At 39.7% G+C, this 14,830-nt stretch overlaps 1 protein-coding gene across 3 annotated transcripts in view; it reads right to left on the bottom strand.

The window, feature by feature from the left end:
* LOC146785847 (maltase-glucoamylase-like) overlaps positions 1–14,830 on the bottom strand; it is a 783,978-nt gene that overhangs the window by 108,596 nt on the left and 660,552 nt on the right. For all 3 annotated transcript variants that reach the window (XM_085635202.1, XM_085635203.1, XM_085635205.1), the window contains 3 exons: positions 13,224–13,352; positions 8,779–8,889; positions 2,535–2,597 (listed from right to left, as the gene is read on the bottom strand). In XM_085635202.1, coding sequence (XP_085491328.1) covers positions 2,535–2,597; positions 8,779–8,889; positions 13,224–13,352 — 303 coding nt within the window. The remainder of the gene's footprint in view (positions 1–2,534; positions 2,598–8,778; positions 8,890–13,223; positions 13,353–14,830) is intronic.

Here is a 14,830-nt window from a genome sequence, read left to right as displayed (position 1 = left end):
ATAACAACTGAATTCCCTTTGTGCCAATGGGATGGGGATAGAGTCCTTTCCCAGACAGAGGGAATGCCAAGGAGCAAAGAGTCTTTTGAAGAGGATGGAGAGACTTAGGTTGAAGCTGTGACTCATTATTACCTTTGTACATTTCACAGTAGACATCTTTCTTACGTTGCACATCCATATAGCCCATGTCAATAAGGTGTCATGTATAGGAAGACTTGGCTCTGGTTATTTTGCTGACTTATATGGTTTGGCAATTCATTCTTTGTTTTCTAGTTCTTGATAACATGCTGAAACTGCATAGCTTCTTGTCCAATGTTCCCCTGCTAGTGACAGCACTCAGCATGGAGTGTTTGGATTCAATTGTGATTAATTCAGCAGGAACAACTGGATCCATTTCAATGTTGAGTGCTGCACCACAATAATGCAGACCAAAGTACATTTCATGCTGGCCAGGATTTCAGGCAGGGAGACCCCAATTATGTCAGCATGCACAGCATAAAATAATAAATATCACTCCCACAATGTTTGGGGAGAGTATTATTTTTCACTTAAGTATGAATAAATTTTGCGGCTACAGGTAGATCACCTCATTATTAGTGGACTGGGATTAGGAAGAGGTGACAGTGGCTATAGAATCCTCCAAGGATTTTTGATTAAACATATTTACAAGTGCCTAATGGACAAAACAATCGTTATTTAATTAATAAGCCTTTTATATTTCATTTCTAGTCGTTCTTTTTATCTTCATCTCTTGAAGTTATACCCTACTTCCTTTTCATTAAATTATACATACATAGGGAACACGTCTTAGGAAGTAGCTGTTACACTTTATAATTGTCTTATAAAAATGGACCAGTTAAAGGGGCAGGGAAAGTAAGTAAGACATTACTAGCAGAGGGTAATGGTGCCAAATTGGCGATACAAGCTGTAAATTCCCTTTGATTGTTTGGAAGGTGGTGGTATGATGTCATGTCCTTCTAAAAATCCAAAATATACTTTCACCGGCTCTGAATAAACCCAAAGCTAATTAGTCTGTTTCCCTCGTCCAGCAGCAACCTTAGTTTTATGATTTTAACATAAGTTTAAATTCCTCTAGAACAGCTGGGCCTGTATTACATATACACAGAGAGCATACTTCTCTGTGTGCCCTTTGTGTGCCCCATGGTGCATCATTCAAAAGATGCACCAGACACAGATTGCAATACTGCGCTCGTTTACAATCAATGCAGTGCCCCCAGGTCACCTGCAACCTTGCACTGCCCTGGGGGCAGCACGTTTAGTGAAATCCAGAACAGCTGCTTGCAAGCTGCTCAGTGTTTTTCTGTGCAGGCAGCATTCTGCCTGCACTTTAAACAAACAAGCATTTGCAATGCAATCGGTCTCACCTTTGGGACCTTATATGTATTTAGCTATGTAGCACATTAGCATGGGTAATAAAACATCTACTGTTCTTTAAAATGGACGGAAAGTAAGCACCAAACTGCAGTACACGCGAGGTATGGGAACACATGGAGAGAAATCCTGCCTATCAGGGAGAAATATTATTGTCCAAAGCTGTGTTTTTAATATAAAATCAGGGCCTTTGGTTGTCATGTCACTGAAAATACAAGATTTACAAAAAATATTATTGTCTAAGGGTGCTCGTGGAAGACAAGTTTCTATGGCCTTGAATCTAGGGAATGCTAAAGTGATTCTGGTATTTTACTGGCCTCTGCTGGTCGTTGTCTATCAAGAAAGTTAAACAGAGGCAGTTACCAGTAAAATAAAAAGAATGTTCCTTAGCAAAAAGCATTTCTGGTATTTTACTGACCTCTGCTGGTCGTTTTCTATCAAGACAGTAACATAGAGGCAGTTGAACAGATAAAAGAGTCCCTGAGCTAAAGTGGAAGCGGACAAGTCCTGGGGATGATCTCCAGAGCCCAAAAAGTCCATACAACAGATCTTCTGGACAGCCTATGCTCGGCCTAAAAAGGGCGAGAGACCTCTTTGTACACACGCGCAAAGAGTCACTGTGCCTGTCTGCAGCTATGGGGCTCCCTTTCCCCCTCCAGCGGGCTGTCCTCAGGGGAAGCACTGTGATGCCCCTACGCAAATCAGGGAGCGCCCTCTCAGTATAGCTTTGGCACTACATACCTGCCAGCACTATCAGCATTATAGTAGCATCCGCACAACTGTCTGTGGCTCCTTCTATAATACCATAGTGCCCTGGTGGTGTAAAAACCAGACGCACATGCCTGTTGCACCCCGAGGGCACTATGTGTAATTTGGTCCCTGATGTGCCCTTATGAATTTTGATTTTAGAGTTGAACAACATGCATGACATATTCAGGGTTGTGACTATGATGTTATCATTGTACAATGTTAGTATTATCACACATAATAGTATACTTTTAAAAAAGATAACAGATTTTAATACCTGTTCAATAACTTACTGCAGTATAATTTAAGAATCAAAATAGGACCGCATAAATAAAAATATTGAAAATATAACAATGGCATTGCATCTTAAATAAACAAATGAAGAAATACTGTACCCATGCTTGGTCTTCCCAGGGCACTGACTCATTAACTGTTACATTTGGAAAATCTGGCCACACCTAAAATTGAGGCACAAGAAAATGAAATCAGTGTATTTAACCTTTAAATGTTGAGCACACACTTTTCACAAATGGCCAAATTAACTACACTAAAAATTGAAATATTTATGAATATGATGATATTTATTTAAAGCACAATTGAATATTGAGAACAATAAAGTCCTATATACTTTGTCAATATCTTGCTTCATGCCCTTCCCATGACCCCGAAACTATAAAAAGAAGAGACGTTTTTGATTCTAATGTTGGGAAAGAGGGGCAATTTGTTCATGCCATTGTGGCCAAAGCTTGCCTGTGCTGATATTATGGTAAATCGCCATCTCTGCACCGTAACTAAAAAATACAATATCAATTAGAAAATCAACTGTGATTTTGCTAAAAGAGTTGTTTCATGCTTTCTTTGTTTGTGATCAAGTTCTACAAAGTAGTAGTGGAGTTGGCCTGCCAAATCAGGGCATTACTTAACCCTATTGGGGTACTAAAACGTGGAGCAGAGTGTAATTTGGGAGGGTTTCTGGCAATCGTCGGAGGATTTTAACGTTAAAATCACCCTGCCACACAATCTCCGACCCATTTGCTGTGATAACGCCGTTATGGCCAGATGATGTGACTGATAACAGAGGGCAAACGCTTTTGCACAACTTATTGGAATATACATTTTGTGATTTGGCTGAAATCAGCGGTATGGCGAATCATCTATCCAACCGTCATAAGTCGGGGACAGGGTACTACCATAGACAATGGCGTTTTATCTCGGGAGCTGATGAACTGTGTAGTGGCTTGCGGAGCTATCTCCAGTGGATTGAAATTACCCTAAATTTGCCATTAGGGCAACAGTCCGTTCTGTTGAAAGGTGTAACCAACTTGGCCATTAATTACATGGGGATTAGACTCAGATTGAAGGAGATTGACATCCCCCGTGTAACTGCCAAGGCTGTTAGGGCCAATCGGACCCTGATCATGGATCACCTTCTATGTGAAAACTGTTCAGCCTTGAAGACCATTACCAAACACTAATTAGCCATATTAAATCTACACCTAAAATCATGCCCAAAGATGTAGTTTCCTCCATCCCAGGGTGGTTTGAGAGGGAATGTAAGACTTCAAACCAAAATATGAGGGTTGCCCTAAACTCCAAGCCAGAGTTCAGGAAAATACATTCAAAGCCAGACAGCACTATATGTCTACAATTAAAAAACGTAAAGCAGCTATCGAAGAAGAGGCATGGAATGGCCTTGTTACTGCCTGCAAGGGTATGGACTCTAAAAAATTCTGGGCAATTGTCATTGATAATCAGCAACTAATAAACAAGTATAAGGATCTGGGCTTGAATATTACTCCCTAGAGTTGGATAGACCACTGTAAGTATATTTATTCTTTTGAAGGCCCATTTCCCAATGAACAAGATGATATCAGTCCCTCTTTCCCCCTAACAAATAGGTATTACCTTGAGAAGATAACAAAGGCCATCAATGATAGCTCCTCAAATAAAGTTCCAGGACCGGATGGGGCTCCAATGGATATGTATAAAGGCAACACTGATCTGTCTACACCCATTATCATCAATGTTCTCAATGCTGCTGTATCCTATAGGATTCCCGCATCATGGCAAAAAGCTACCATCATACCAATCTTAAAGAAGGGCTGTAGGCAGGGCCTTCGCAGCTACAGGCCTAGCTCACTCCTTGACCCTGGAGTCAGGGTAGTAGGTAGGGTGATTCTGCACAGGACTGAGGGTAGAGTCAAGCAGAAGGGAGTCCTGAGCGGGGCCTAAAATGGTTTTTGGGTAGGTCTGGGGACACATGAGCAATGTCTCAACCTGAACCTAATAGTGGTAAAATACTCATTTGTGAAGAAGTGCCCGTTATACCTCTCACTTATGGACCTGAGCAGTGCATTCAAAAGAGTCAACCGATCCAAACTGTTGCTTATCCTTCAGCGGCTTGGTATGCTGCAGGATCTGGTAGACGTTTTGCATGCAATGCATTGTGTGATCTCGGTCAGAGTGAGATTTAGCACAGATGCAGAATGCACCTAATTATTCTACCTCGCTAGGGGTGTACATCAAGTGTGCGTCTTAGCACCAATCCTATTTATTATATACATAAACGATTTAGACTCCCTGCTCATTTGGAACTGCCATGACTTGGTTGGGATCAAATCCAATCCTGTGGTGGAGTTATTATATGCTGATGAGTGGGCCTGCTTTCCTGCACACCTAATGGATTTCGGTCCCTAGCTGACAACGTTGTATTCTTTATGGATAAATTGGACCTAGACATAAACATCACCAAGTTCAGCGAATTTCCTTACCTGGGAGTGATCTTTGACAGATAACAACAGTTTTGTACTCTATCTCACCAACGATGTTCTAGATTTAACAGCACAGTGGGAGCCGTCTTTAACGTATCTACTAGAGTAGGCAGCACATCCATTGTACCTTTGTTAGAAATGTACAAACTGAAATGCCTACCTGTCCTCACCTATGGAGCTGGGATATAGGGGTATAGAGACTGTAGCAGGCTTCAGAGGGAGGAAAATCTGTCAGTCAGCAGCTTCTTGGTCTTGGACCAGGTAGCTCACAGCACTTTCTACGGGAGGAACTGGGACTGCCTTTTGTCACGGATCTTGATGGACTGGTTCCCCTTCCTCTTTGGTCTGCTATCTGGAGCAACCCTGAGACCTCTTTTAACAGGGATATCATAGAGGATTGTCTGTCTTGTGACCACGGCCTAAGCATCCTATGGCTGAAATATATTTATAAATCAGTGAAGGCCTCGGGAACACCAGAGTTATTCCTTAACCCTAGCACCATTCAAAAGGGGGAATCTACCAAGATTAAAGATCTATTTCTGAAAGGGACAGCCCCAGTGAGGAAGATTGTGAGGTGATGAGGCCTGATATGGGAGAACTGATGAGCCTACAAATGTTCAAAGGGGTTGAGCCATACCTCTTGTATGTCACCAACATAAGGGAAAGGGCACTATTGACAAAAATACTTTTAGGTACTATGCGATGTGACCAGTGTTTTCCTCTGGCCCGATTTGACCCCAAATCTATTCTGCTTTGTACCTGTGACGAATCATCACCTCATACCTTGGCACATTTTATATTTTTCTGTAAGTTTTATGAAGCGTCCAACTTTTTTTAAAATTATCATTACTCAAAACATTAGGCTTTAATCAATTTGTTTACTACCTGCGGATGCTCCCAAATAATTGCATGTCTCACTCTGTAGGAGAATTCCTTTAAAAATCACTTTCCTGGGGCAAGTCCTCAGTCTTTTAGTATCACACATTGAGAACATGAGTTCACACCAAATATTTTATGACAATTTGAATTTTGTTTTTAAACATTTGTATGCATTTTACATATAATTATGGATAAAACAACTGAAGGCTGTATGATTATATTTTAAAATATTTGTCTGCACTTTTAGAACCATCTTAATATTGAATACAACAATCTTGTCATTTATATAATTTTCATGCATCTTTGCACAGTTGAATATCTTTGCACAAAAAGTAGCACATCATTATGTACATAATGCACTTTTGGTCATGATGATGAATCAGTTTCCAATATGCTTTAATATATCTTACAACTTGCTTAACTCTTTTTCTTGGCTGCATAACTGGTCGTTTTGCATAATACGTACTTGTTGTACTTTAGGTTGGCAAGGAACCTCGGGCCATATGTATGAACACATTTTCCCATAGACACAGAATGGGTAAAACCCCTTGATACATATGGCCCCTCACCACTAAATTGACTATAATGAGATACTGATCTGCTATAGTGTGACAAGGATTTGAAACTAGTGTTCTTTGTGTGTAGTTGCTGCCGTTTTTATTCTTTTATGAATTAATTTCAATCTGAATAAAGATTTTTGATTGATTGTAACATAAGGTAATATTGCACACCACTCAATATGTTTCTTCTTTTCCTGTTTATATGGTATAGAAGCCTTTTTTGTTAAGAAGCAGAAATTATATTTCTATTGTGTGCAAATACTTCAAGAATGCATTGCATTTTATTGATTTTACTTGATTTTACTTTCCTGAATATAAACAATCCAAGACGTTTTGCTTTTTCCATGTGTGCGGCAAACCCAAATAAGGCAAAGCCCCTATTGTCACATTAATGCCACAAAAAGTGACGTTCCCATGGCAAAGGGGCTTGTACAAATGCCCCTGAGTGTGGATTTCAGCATGCAGCACCATATTTTTCACCCCAGCAGAATTTGAGTATGTTAAGTCAAATCCGACTTTGTACTTGTGGTTAGAAAGGAAGGATTTTGGCCAGTCGGGTTTCATTTAACATCTTGCACATTTATGTGGATGTTTCAAAACAATATGGTAATCCACTGTGTTTAAAGTGATAGTTTCAGTAACATAAGGATGATGCCTGGTTCTTTTACGGGGCTAAGAGAAGGGCATGATGAACATTAATAACATTTCAGTGTCTAGAGTAAGAATGTCTATGTGGATATTGGCACTAATCTCAAAGATTTTGCGCAATTGTTTGGTGATCTTACTTTCACTGATCTTTGGTCACTGACAACTGGGAAGGGCTTCTTTTGATAGGAAAAAGGTGGGTGCAGGCATGACAAATATTTGTCAAGATGTATTTCCTTTTCTCTGTTTTAGTTTTTGCCATTTGACTTGGATTGAATTTTAGCAGGTTTTGGGAAAATATTACTTATGCTGACAAAACGTGTAAAATGTCCACATTTCACGTTAAGTGAAATCAATAAAATGTTTTGAAATAATGCGTTATGACATTTAGTGTATTCGATTTTATACCGGACCATACCTTTACTCACGTTTGTGTGACTACATGGTCTTGCTTTCATAGTGGGAGTGCATAGCTGATTTAACAGTGCTGTGGTTTCCTACTAAGTTGATGTGTGTTTGATCCAAAGATAGCTTTTTAATGCTTTTTCTATAGCACAAACTAGATCTGAAGGTATCAGAGATGTTCACATGAGCACCAGTTACGTTACACACAGACACATTCATTTTTTGTTAGGCACAGGGAGATTAAATGATTTGCCCAGAATCACAGAATGTTGAGCGTCCCGCTGAAACTCAAACCCGGTTCTCCAGCTTGGAGGTTGACCGCTATAGCTGTTAAATTACATCACCAACAGATAAAATATGCACTATATTCTAAAATATGTTTAGCATATGCTAATATATGATAGAAAGTGAAATATCTTGTTATGTTTTAGCTTATTAGGAGCAGAATGTAATCAAACCCATTTCAAAGTAAAAACAAGCAAATTCAAAACTATCAAGTTATTCATTCTTGATGTATATACAAAACTGTCAGATAGCTCTGTAAGTTCCTTATTTCAGAAACTTGGTGGCCACATTTATGAATTTTTTACAGAGAGTAGTGCAGTGCAGTAAGTCACTTTGCCGAGCAGCCCTGCGTCAACAGGCAATGGACAGAATGTCCTGCATTTATAATGTACGGTGCATTCCTGTCCTTTCCGACTGTGGTGGTGCCATTTTGGCTTATGCGATTTTTGTGTTATCTTGACATTTTAATATTTATTGTTTATGTAGAATGCTGTTATGGTTTTAATTAACCGAATAAAGGGAATTTGACTGACTGTCTGTTCTTGTTGGTAGGATGGTTTTTGGACAGGAAGGAACACCTTCTACCAAAAAAACAATCCATGTAGGCATTTTCCACTTGCTATGAGTGCTGCACAATGCAGCACACAGAAAGAGGAAAATACAAGGCGAAATTAGCATATTTCCCCTCGTTATGACTGCCCTGGGGAGGTGTATAGTTTTGTGCATTCCCATGTTTACAGATCCTTGTAAATATGGGAATGTGTTAAAACCTATCGGTGTTACGTGGAAACACCCACTGCAACACACATAGAAAGCCTCCCTAATGCAGCGTAAGGAAACACAGTGACTTGTACTTCTTTGCCTTACACAATATCTACAAGGCCATAAAAAGCCATGCAAAGTGGCTTTGCATGTCCTCGTAGATATGGGTCTGCACTCTGCACCCCCAGAACATAAAAAATGAGTAACACATCTTAAACTAACTTTTGTTACACAGAGAGATGACCAATGGAAATGGTAAGATTTGAACGTCCATGTTGTGAATGCATCTTGGATAATTAAATACATTTTGTTCTCCAAATAAAATAACATACCTTCCCCCAAACTATGCCACTTCCATCTGCCCACTTAATGAACACATCTTCTTTGACCCCTCTTGTGAATGCATCATATGGTTCAGTTTCATTGCCTGCAATTGCTGGATCCTAAGAAGAAGATGTTTAGTATGGAAATCAATATGAGTTATTATTCATAAATGTATTTCATTTAATGTTAAGAAATATTGGTTAAAAATTCACTGGATACCTCTATACATAATTGAAAGCAGCAGCGTGAATATAAAGAGCCAATGTAAGCTATAAGTTAATCAAACTAGACTTTGTCATTACCATATTTTTCATCACAAAGTGACACATTCTCAAAGGTATTTCCCACCATGGGTGCAATGTAGATGGGTGAATACCATAATTTATAAATGGAAGTTCACGTTAAAGATTTAAGGCACTTATAAATGGATTTATTCACATATACAATTTCAACATTACAGCAGGATTATGTGTGCTTTATAGTATAAGGCATTTGCTAAAGTAAGACAACAGAAAAAACCTCACAAGGATGTGGGTGTTTCAAATAAGTTGAATGCATTTATGATTTTTTGTTGCGTACTGGATACTAACCGATCATTAAAGTAAATTGGCAAAATATTGGTACATGCTTATCTTCTGTAACAAATAGGCACAATCTTATATTTTGTCTCTTTTAAATAGTGGGAGGATGACCAGCATGTTAATACTGTGGCATGTTATATAGAATTAAAAACTGTAAATATGAGGACAGCACGGCTTAAATTGAGGTGAAGAAGTACAGCTGTCAATGTAGTCTACCAAAGCATCCATAACTACCAATCCCAAATTCTCTGAAGCAGTGAAGCAGCAAATAATGTCCAAGTTTCTACTGTTACTTCCTTCGATAACCTGAATGAGCTCATGGCTTAACATTGCAATTGTTGACAGGAAAGCAAGGAAAAGTATATGTTACACCTGGTATTTTTGGGATGGTATTGCCCCAAAACCTTTTCCCTTGACCCCCCTTACTTTGCTGAACTTGCTTTTTGTTGGCATTAGAGCTCTGTGCACTATACCCCTGTTAAGCAATGCTAAAGTGCTTCTGCTCTCTCCTTAAAATATGGCAAAATAGGCATAACACCTAATTGGCACATTTAATTTACTAGTAAGTCACTCCTAAGATAACCATAAAGGTTCATAGGGTGTAGGGCCTGGTATTTCAAAATAGGATGTGCCCGTAAGTATTATATTTCCTGACAGTGAAAAACTCCTCAATTCATTTTTCACTGTTGTAAGGCTATGCCTCCCATAGACTAATACTGGGTTACCTTATTACACGTAATTAGTGCTAACTTCAGTTTGGAAGCAGATAGAGCAATTACAGTTACACTTAAATTAGTTGTAATTTAAAAGTAATCTTTAATGCCGAGTCAAATTTTAATGTGCGATTTTGAAATCTCCACTTTTATAAAGTTGGCATATTCTTGCTCAAACCAACTGTGCCTATCTGCCAGTGTCCTGGGCACTCAGACAATGAAACAAAGGACTTGTTTGTCACCCTAGACATATTGAATCAAGACCAGGGAAAGAACTGTCTAGAACCAGTTTTGGGGGTAGGGCAGGAAATTCCCCCACACAAAGGCTGGCACTAGGCATAAAAGTGTGACTTTTAGAACCTCTCCTCAGAACACTCCTGGACCTGTGGAAGAGTCAGAAGAAGGACTGCCATTTTGATTTAGGAAGAGGGGCTGCCATGCTGAATGAAGAAGGATTGGACATGCTCCACTAGAGCCCAGACTCCCAAGAGTGACTCCATAGGTCAGTTGGTTGACCTCCTGCGTGAAACAGGGACCCAACCAGCTTCTAGAGGCATCCCTGCAACTGGTACACAGACCGTCACCAACTGGGCCTGCCTGGATCTGCCTGAACCCTGCTGCTGCCCTCTGTTAGAGTGATCCCCAAGACATGCCCCGGTTAGTCAGCCTATGGCTGGATCCTACACAAGAAAAGATGAAAATCCTGAAGTTTGAGGTCCTTGCGGCCATGAGGTGACATCTTTGTGTCAAGACTTGTCCACCCGTGATGACTGAAGCTCCAGTGGGGCCTGCTCTTTGTGCCAACAGTGACTGTCCACGACGAATAGCAAAATGAGAACTGCACTTCCTGTGGACAGCTACCATCCACAATGACCAACCAATGGTAAGCTTCAGCAGTCACCGGCTCTTTGCACTATAGCAACGACCATCCACACAATGCTCGACCCTGACCTTGCATTGAAAGCATCCTCCTCATGGCCACTGTAATTGTGAATGGCACAATTCGTGACAGCCTTGAGAAGGTAACTTTTTAGTGAGGCTAACCTATAACCTGGTCCGTGTATCTAACCCACACTCCATCATGGTCGGCGTAAACTTGTGAATCTCTCTCAGGCTACCAAGATCAGATGACTACAAGTGTGCTTCTTGGTGCTTTTTTCACCAGAAACTTGATATCTCTGGTTTTTCTAATTTATTTTTATTGTTCTGATATCATTTTTCTAAATTAGCTGGGGATTTTTCTTATGTTGTGTTTTCACTTTTTTACTGTGTGTGTACTGCATGAAGTATTTACACATAGCCTGTAAGTTAAGCCTGTCTGTATTTGATAAGCTACCGGAGCATTAAGCACAAGTTAGTTTGCTGACTTTTGTTATCCACCATAACAAGGCCTGGTTTTACAACTTGAGTAGAGCTTCCAACCCTCTCAACTAATAACCCAATTTCCATAGTTCAAGACCACATAAAGAAAAAAACAATGTCAGACAAAGGACTATCCAGAAAGAGTAGTCATTTCTTAACTTGAAAAGTTAGATATCCACGAGGGAGACAGAAATTTGACTAGGTAAAAGAATATATGGTTCTTAACTACCTAGTTACAAGTGTAGTCTGCTGGCTGGCAAGATGCAACCTGAACTTGGCATAAAGACATTCTCATTCTCCCTGAATGTGCAACAGTTCTCCATCTTTCAATGCTTGCAAGAGAAAAAGAGCAGCTGTAGCAGATACAAGTCAGCTGTTTGTTGAATACGAAAATGAAATAGTCATGCCTAATGTGATGGAATTACAATATCAGTCTGTAGTGAAAAATGAGAGTGCACACTTGAGACCAAAAGTTTGGAACGGTTGCACATCAAACTTTGATAAGAATATAAAGTAAAATACAATATTGCAATAAGAGTAGCACTTGACAAGTATCCCTAACAACAATTTATTCTATCTGATTTTAAGGAGATATTTTGTAGAAGGCTGTTTGCAATCAACAATAGAACAATTAAAAGGACAGTGCCATCGATTTTCTATTCTCTACAATGCTATTGTCAACTATCTTCTGAGTTTTGAGATACATGTCTATTTAAATGTATTATTGTGGTTGAATGAGCCTCTCTCAGAGTCAGCTCCTACCATACTAAGGCTGTGGATGTAAGTTTTGAAAATGTATGGGGGTTATGCTGGGGCATGTTTAACCTCCTTTTATTTAAGTGACTGATCTTTCCAGCATGCCGTGTGATCTTAAATTAAAATAATGTTCAAGTCTTTTGCCTAAACATGTGGATACATGTCTTGGTTGTATGACTGTGAATTGTTGACTGTTTTTATTTTTAAATTGTTTTTGATTTTCTTAGCCCCACAGGTATGGATCACAAATATTAATTCAAATTGATTGAATAATAGTAATTCTCTCACAGTGCATTTACCATTCAAGGCATTGTATAATGACATGATAGTACAATACCTGTATGGAAGCCTCTGCTGTGCGTGACCGTGCAGTGCCCAGAGGGTTGTAAATGGTATGCAAGGGTTCCTAAAGGATAATCTAACTTATACCTCAGTGATTACAATAAACAGTTCCTGCATGACTCCCCAGGATATTGCTCAAGGCAGTATTCAGAAACTGAAGGATTTTCCCAGCCAATGTTCCTTCACCAGATGTGTCAGTGATGTTTGACAATATGTTTTCTCTTGCAAGGAGGGGCACATTTTGGCACACCTCACCATATGTCATCCCAAGTCATAAGTCTCAAATTTGGACTAGATCACTTTTTTTAATCTTGAGCTCAAACTCTGATATGTGTTGTTTGTGTATTTGACCATTTTAATTAACCACTTTTTATATTAGTATACATTTTACATATCATGTCATGTCTTCAAAAACTGGAGAATTTAACAGTTCAAAAGACTACGGAGGGAACAAATTAACAGTGTGGCCAATCAGATGAATGGCCACTAAATAATGTCCATGTTTCTCTCCTGTCAGATGTTATGTGGTACCCAAAGCATAGAACATTTGTCAAGAAAATTGTAACGTTTTTTTCTTATACCCTCATTAAAAAAATCTTACTAAAATGAATTTGGTGAACAGTGAGCATGATCTAATGGTACACATCATCAGTGCCAAAATACTGTTTCATAACCAGAGAAGGGATAAGCTATACATACCAGTAAGATGATAAATCTCATTCCTTCGGATTTTATCTTGTTTACAAGAGCGGGAAGACCACTAAACAAGGGGCTTAGTGTGAAGTCCATCTGTCTGACCATATAATCGATGTCAGCATATTGGATATCCTGTAAATAAAATAGTTAACATTTAGATGTGCCCTGAAAGTTTCTCTGCACAAATGTTTGCAATGCTTCCATTTTGAATTAGATATAATTTGTCTGGGTAAAATATTCCATGAATTACAAAAGTCTTGAACAATCACCTTATATATTTCTAGGAGAAGATTAAATTGGCAGAATTTGATTCTACAGTATTCCACGGAACTACATTAAAATTCCACGAGATTCCGTGGAATTCCGCGACGGGGTGGAGTGAGAATTTGGCACTTTTCTTAGTGCAAAATGCACACTCCCGTCCAAAAATGAATATTGAGATGCATTTTGCGCTAAGAAATAGCGCTGCCAATTACCAAATACACTGCCGTGCATACCCCTTGGCACCTTTACATACTCTGCAGTGATTACTGCAGAGCATGTAAGGACAGCAAGGGGTATGCTCTGTAACGGTATTTGCTATTTGGCACTGCTCTCCATACACCTTCAGCACCGTTACATACTCTCCAGTAATCACTGTAGACTATGTAAGGGTGCTGAGGGGTAACATGCATACCCGTTGGCTCTTACATACACTGCAGTGATTACTACAAAGCAGTGGTGGCTCCTCGTGGGAGTGCTGCAGGACGGTGGGGTGGGGCGGCACGGGGGAGGGGCAGGGTGGAGTGTAGTAAACTCCAGCTTATGGCAGATAAATAAATAAAACAAATTACATTGTGTGCGCTGCAACATCAATCGGCGATGCAGCGCACGCAATGTAATTCATTTTATTTATTTATTTACTTAACTCCATTCTGCGGTAAGCCAGAGTTTACTACCCCCCGCCCTGACCCTCCCCCGTCTCACCCCACTGCCCCAAAGCACTCCCATGAGGAGCCGCCACTTCTACAGAATATGCATTACTGGTGTGCATAACCCTAGGCACCCTTACATCATCTGTAATAATCACTGCATGGTATAAAAGGGTGCTGAGGAGTATGCACTGTAAGAGCATGTGGTATATAGCACTGATTTGCATAACCCTTGGTACCCTTACATACCCTGCTGTAATCACTGCAAGGTATGGGGGTGTGCGCATAACCCTTAGAGCCCTCACATACTCAGAGTATATAAGCCTAATAGCCTTATATACTCTGAGTATATAAGGTTGCCAGAGGGTATTCACAACAGTGCAGTCAGAGGCTTTTAACCAGGGCCAGAAGAGCAAGCTGTTCCTCCGTGTTTAAAGTTTGATCTGTAGTGTTTTTTTAATAGAGAGGGATTGCTCCCTCTTCCAGACCTGTTTAACAACCATACATTGCAGATCAATTCCGCCAGCAGAGTGGCAGAATTTATTAGAAATTCCACATCAAAAGAGTAGTAGAGCAATGTGGAATTACAAAGTTCCTCCAATTCTGTTGCTGGAATGAAATATTCTGCCCACGCTATATATTTCTTCAGTATACAACATCAGGTTTTTAATGTTGGTCCCCAACGAGATGGATCCATAC

This window comes from Triturus cristatus, chromosome 11 (assembly GCF_964204655.1).
Source record: "Triturus cristatus chromosome 11, aTriCri1.1, whole genome shotgun sequence".
Taxonomy (NCBI): Eukaryota; Metazoa; Chordata; class Amphibia; order Caudata; family Salamandridae; genus Triturus; species Triturus cristatus.
The sequence above is the reverse complement of the archived record's forward strand: the minus strand, read 5'-3'. Positions and strand labels throughout refer to the sequence as shown.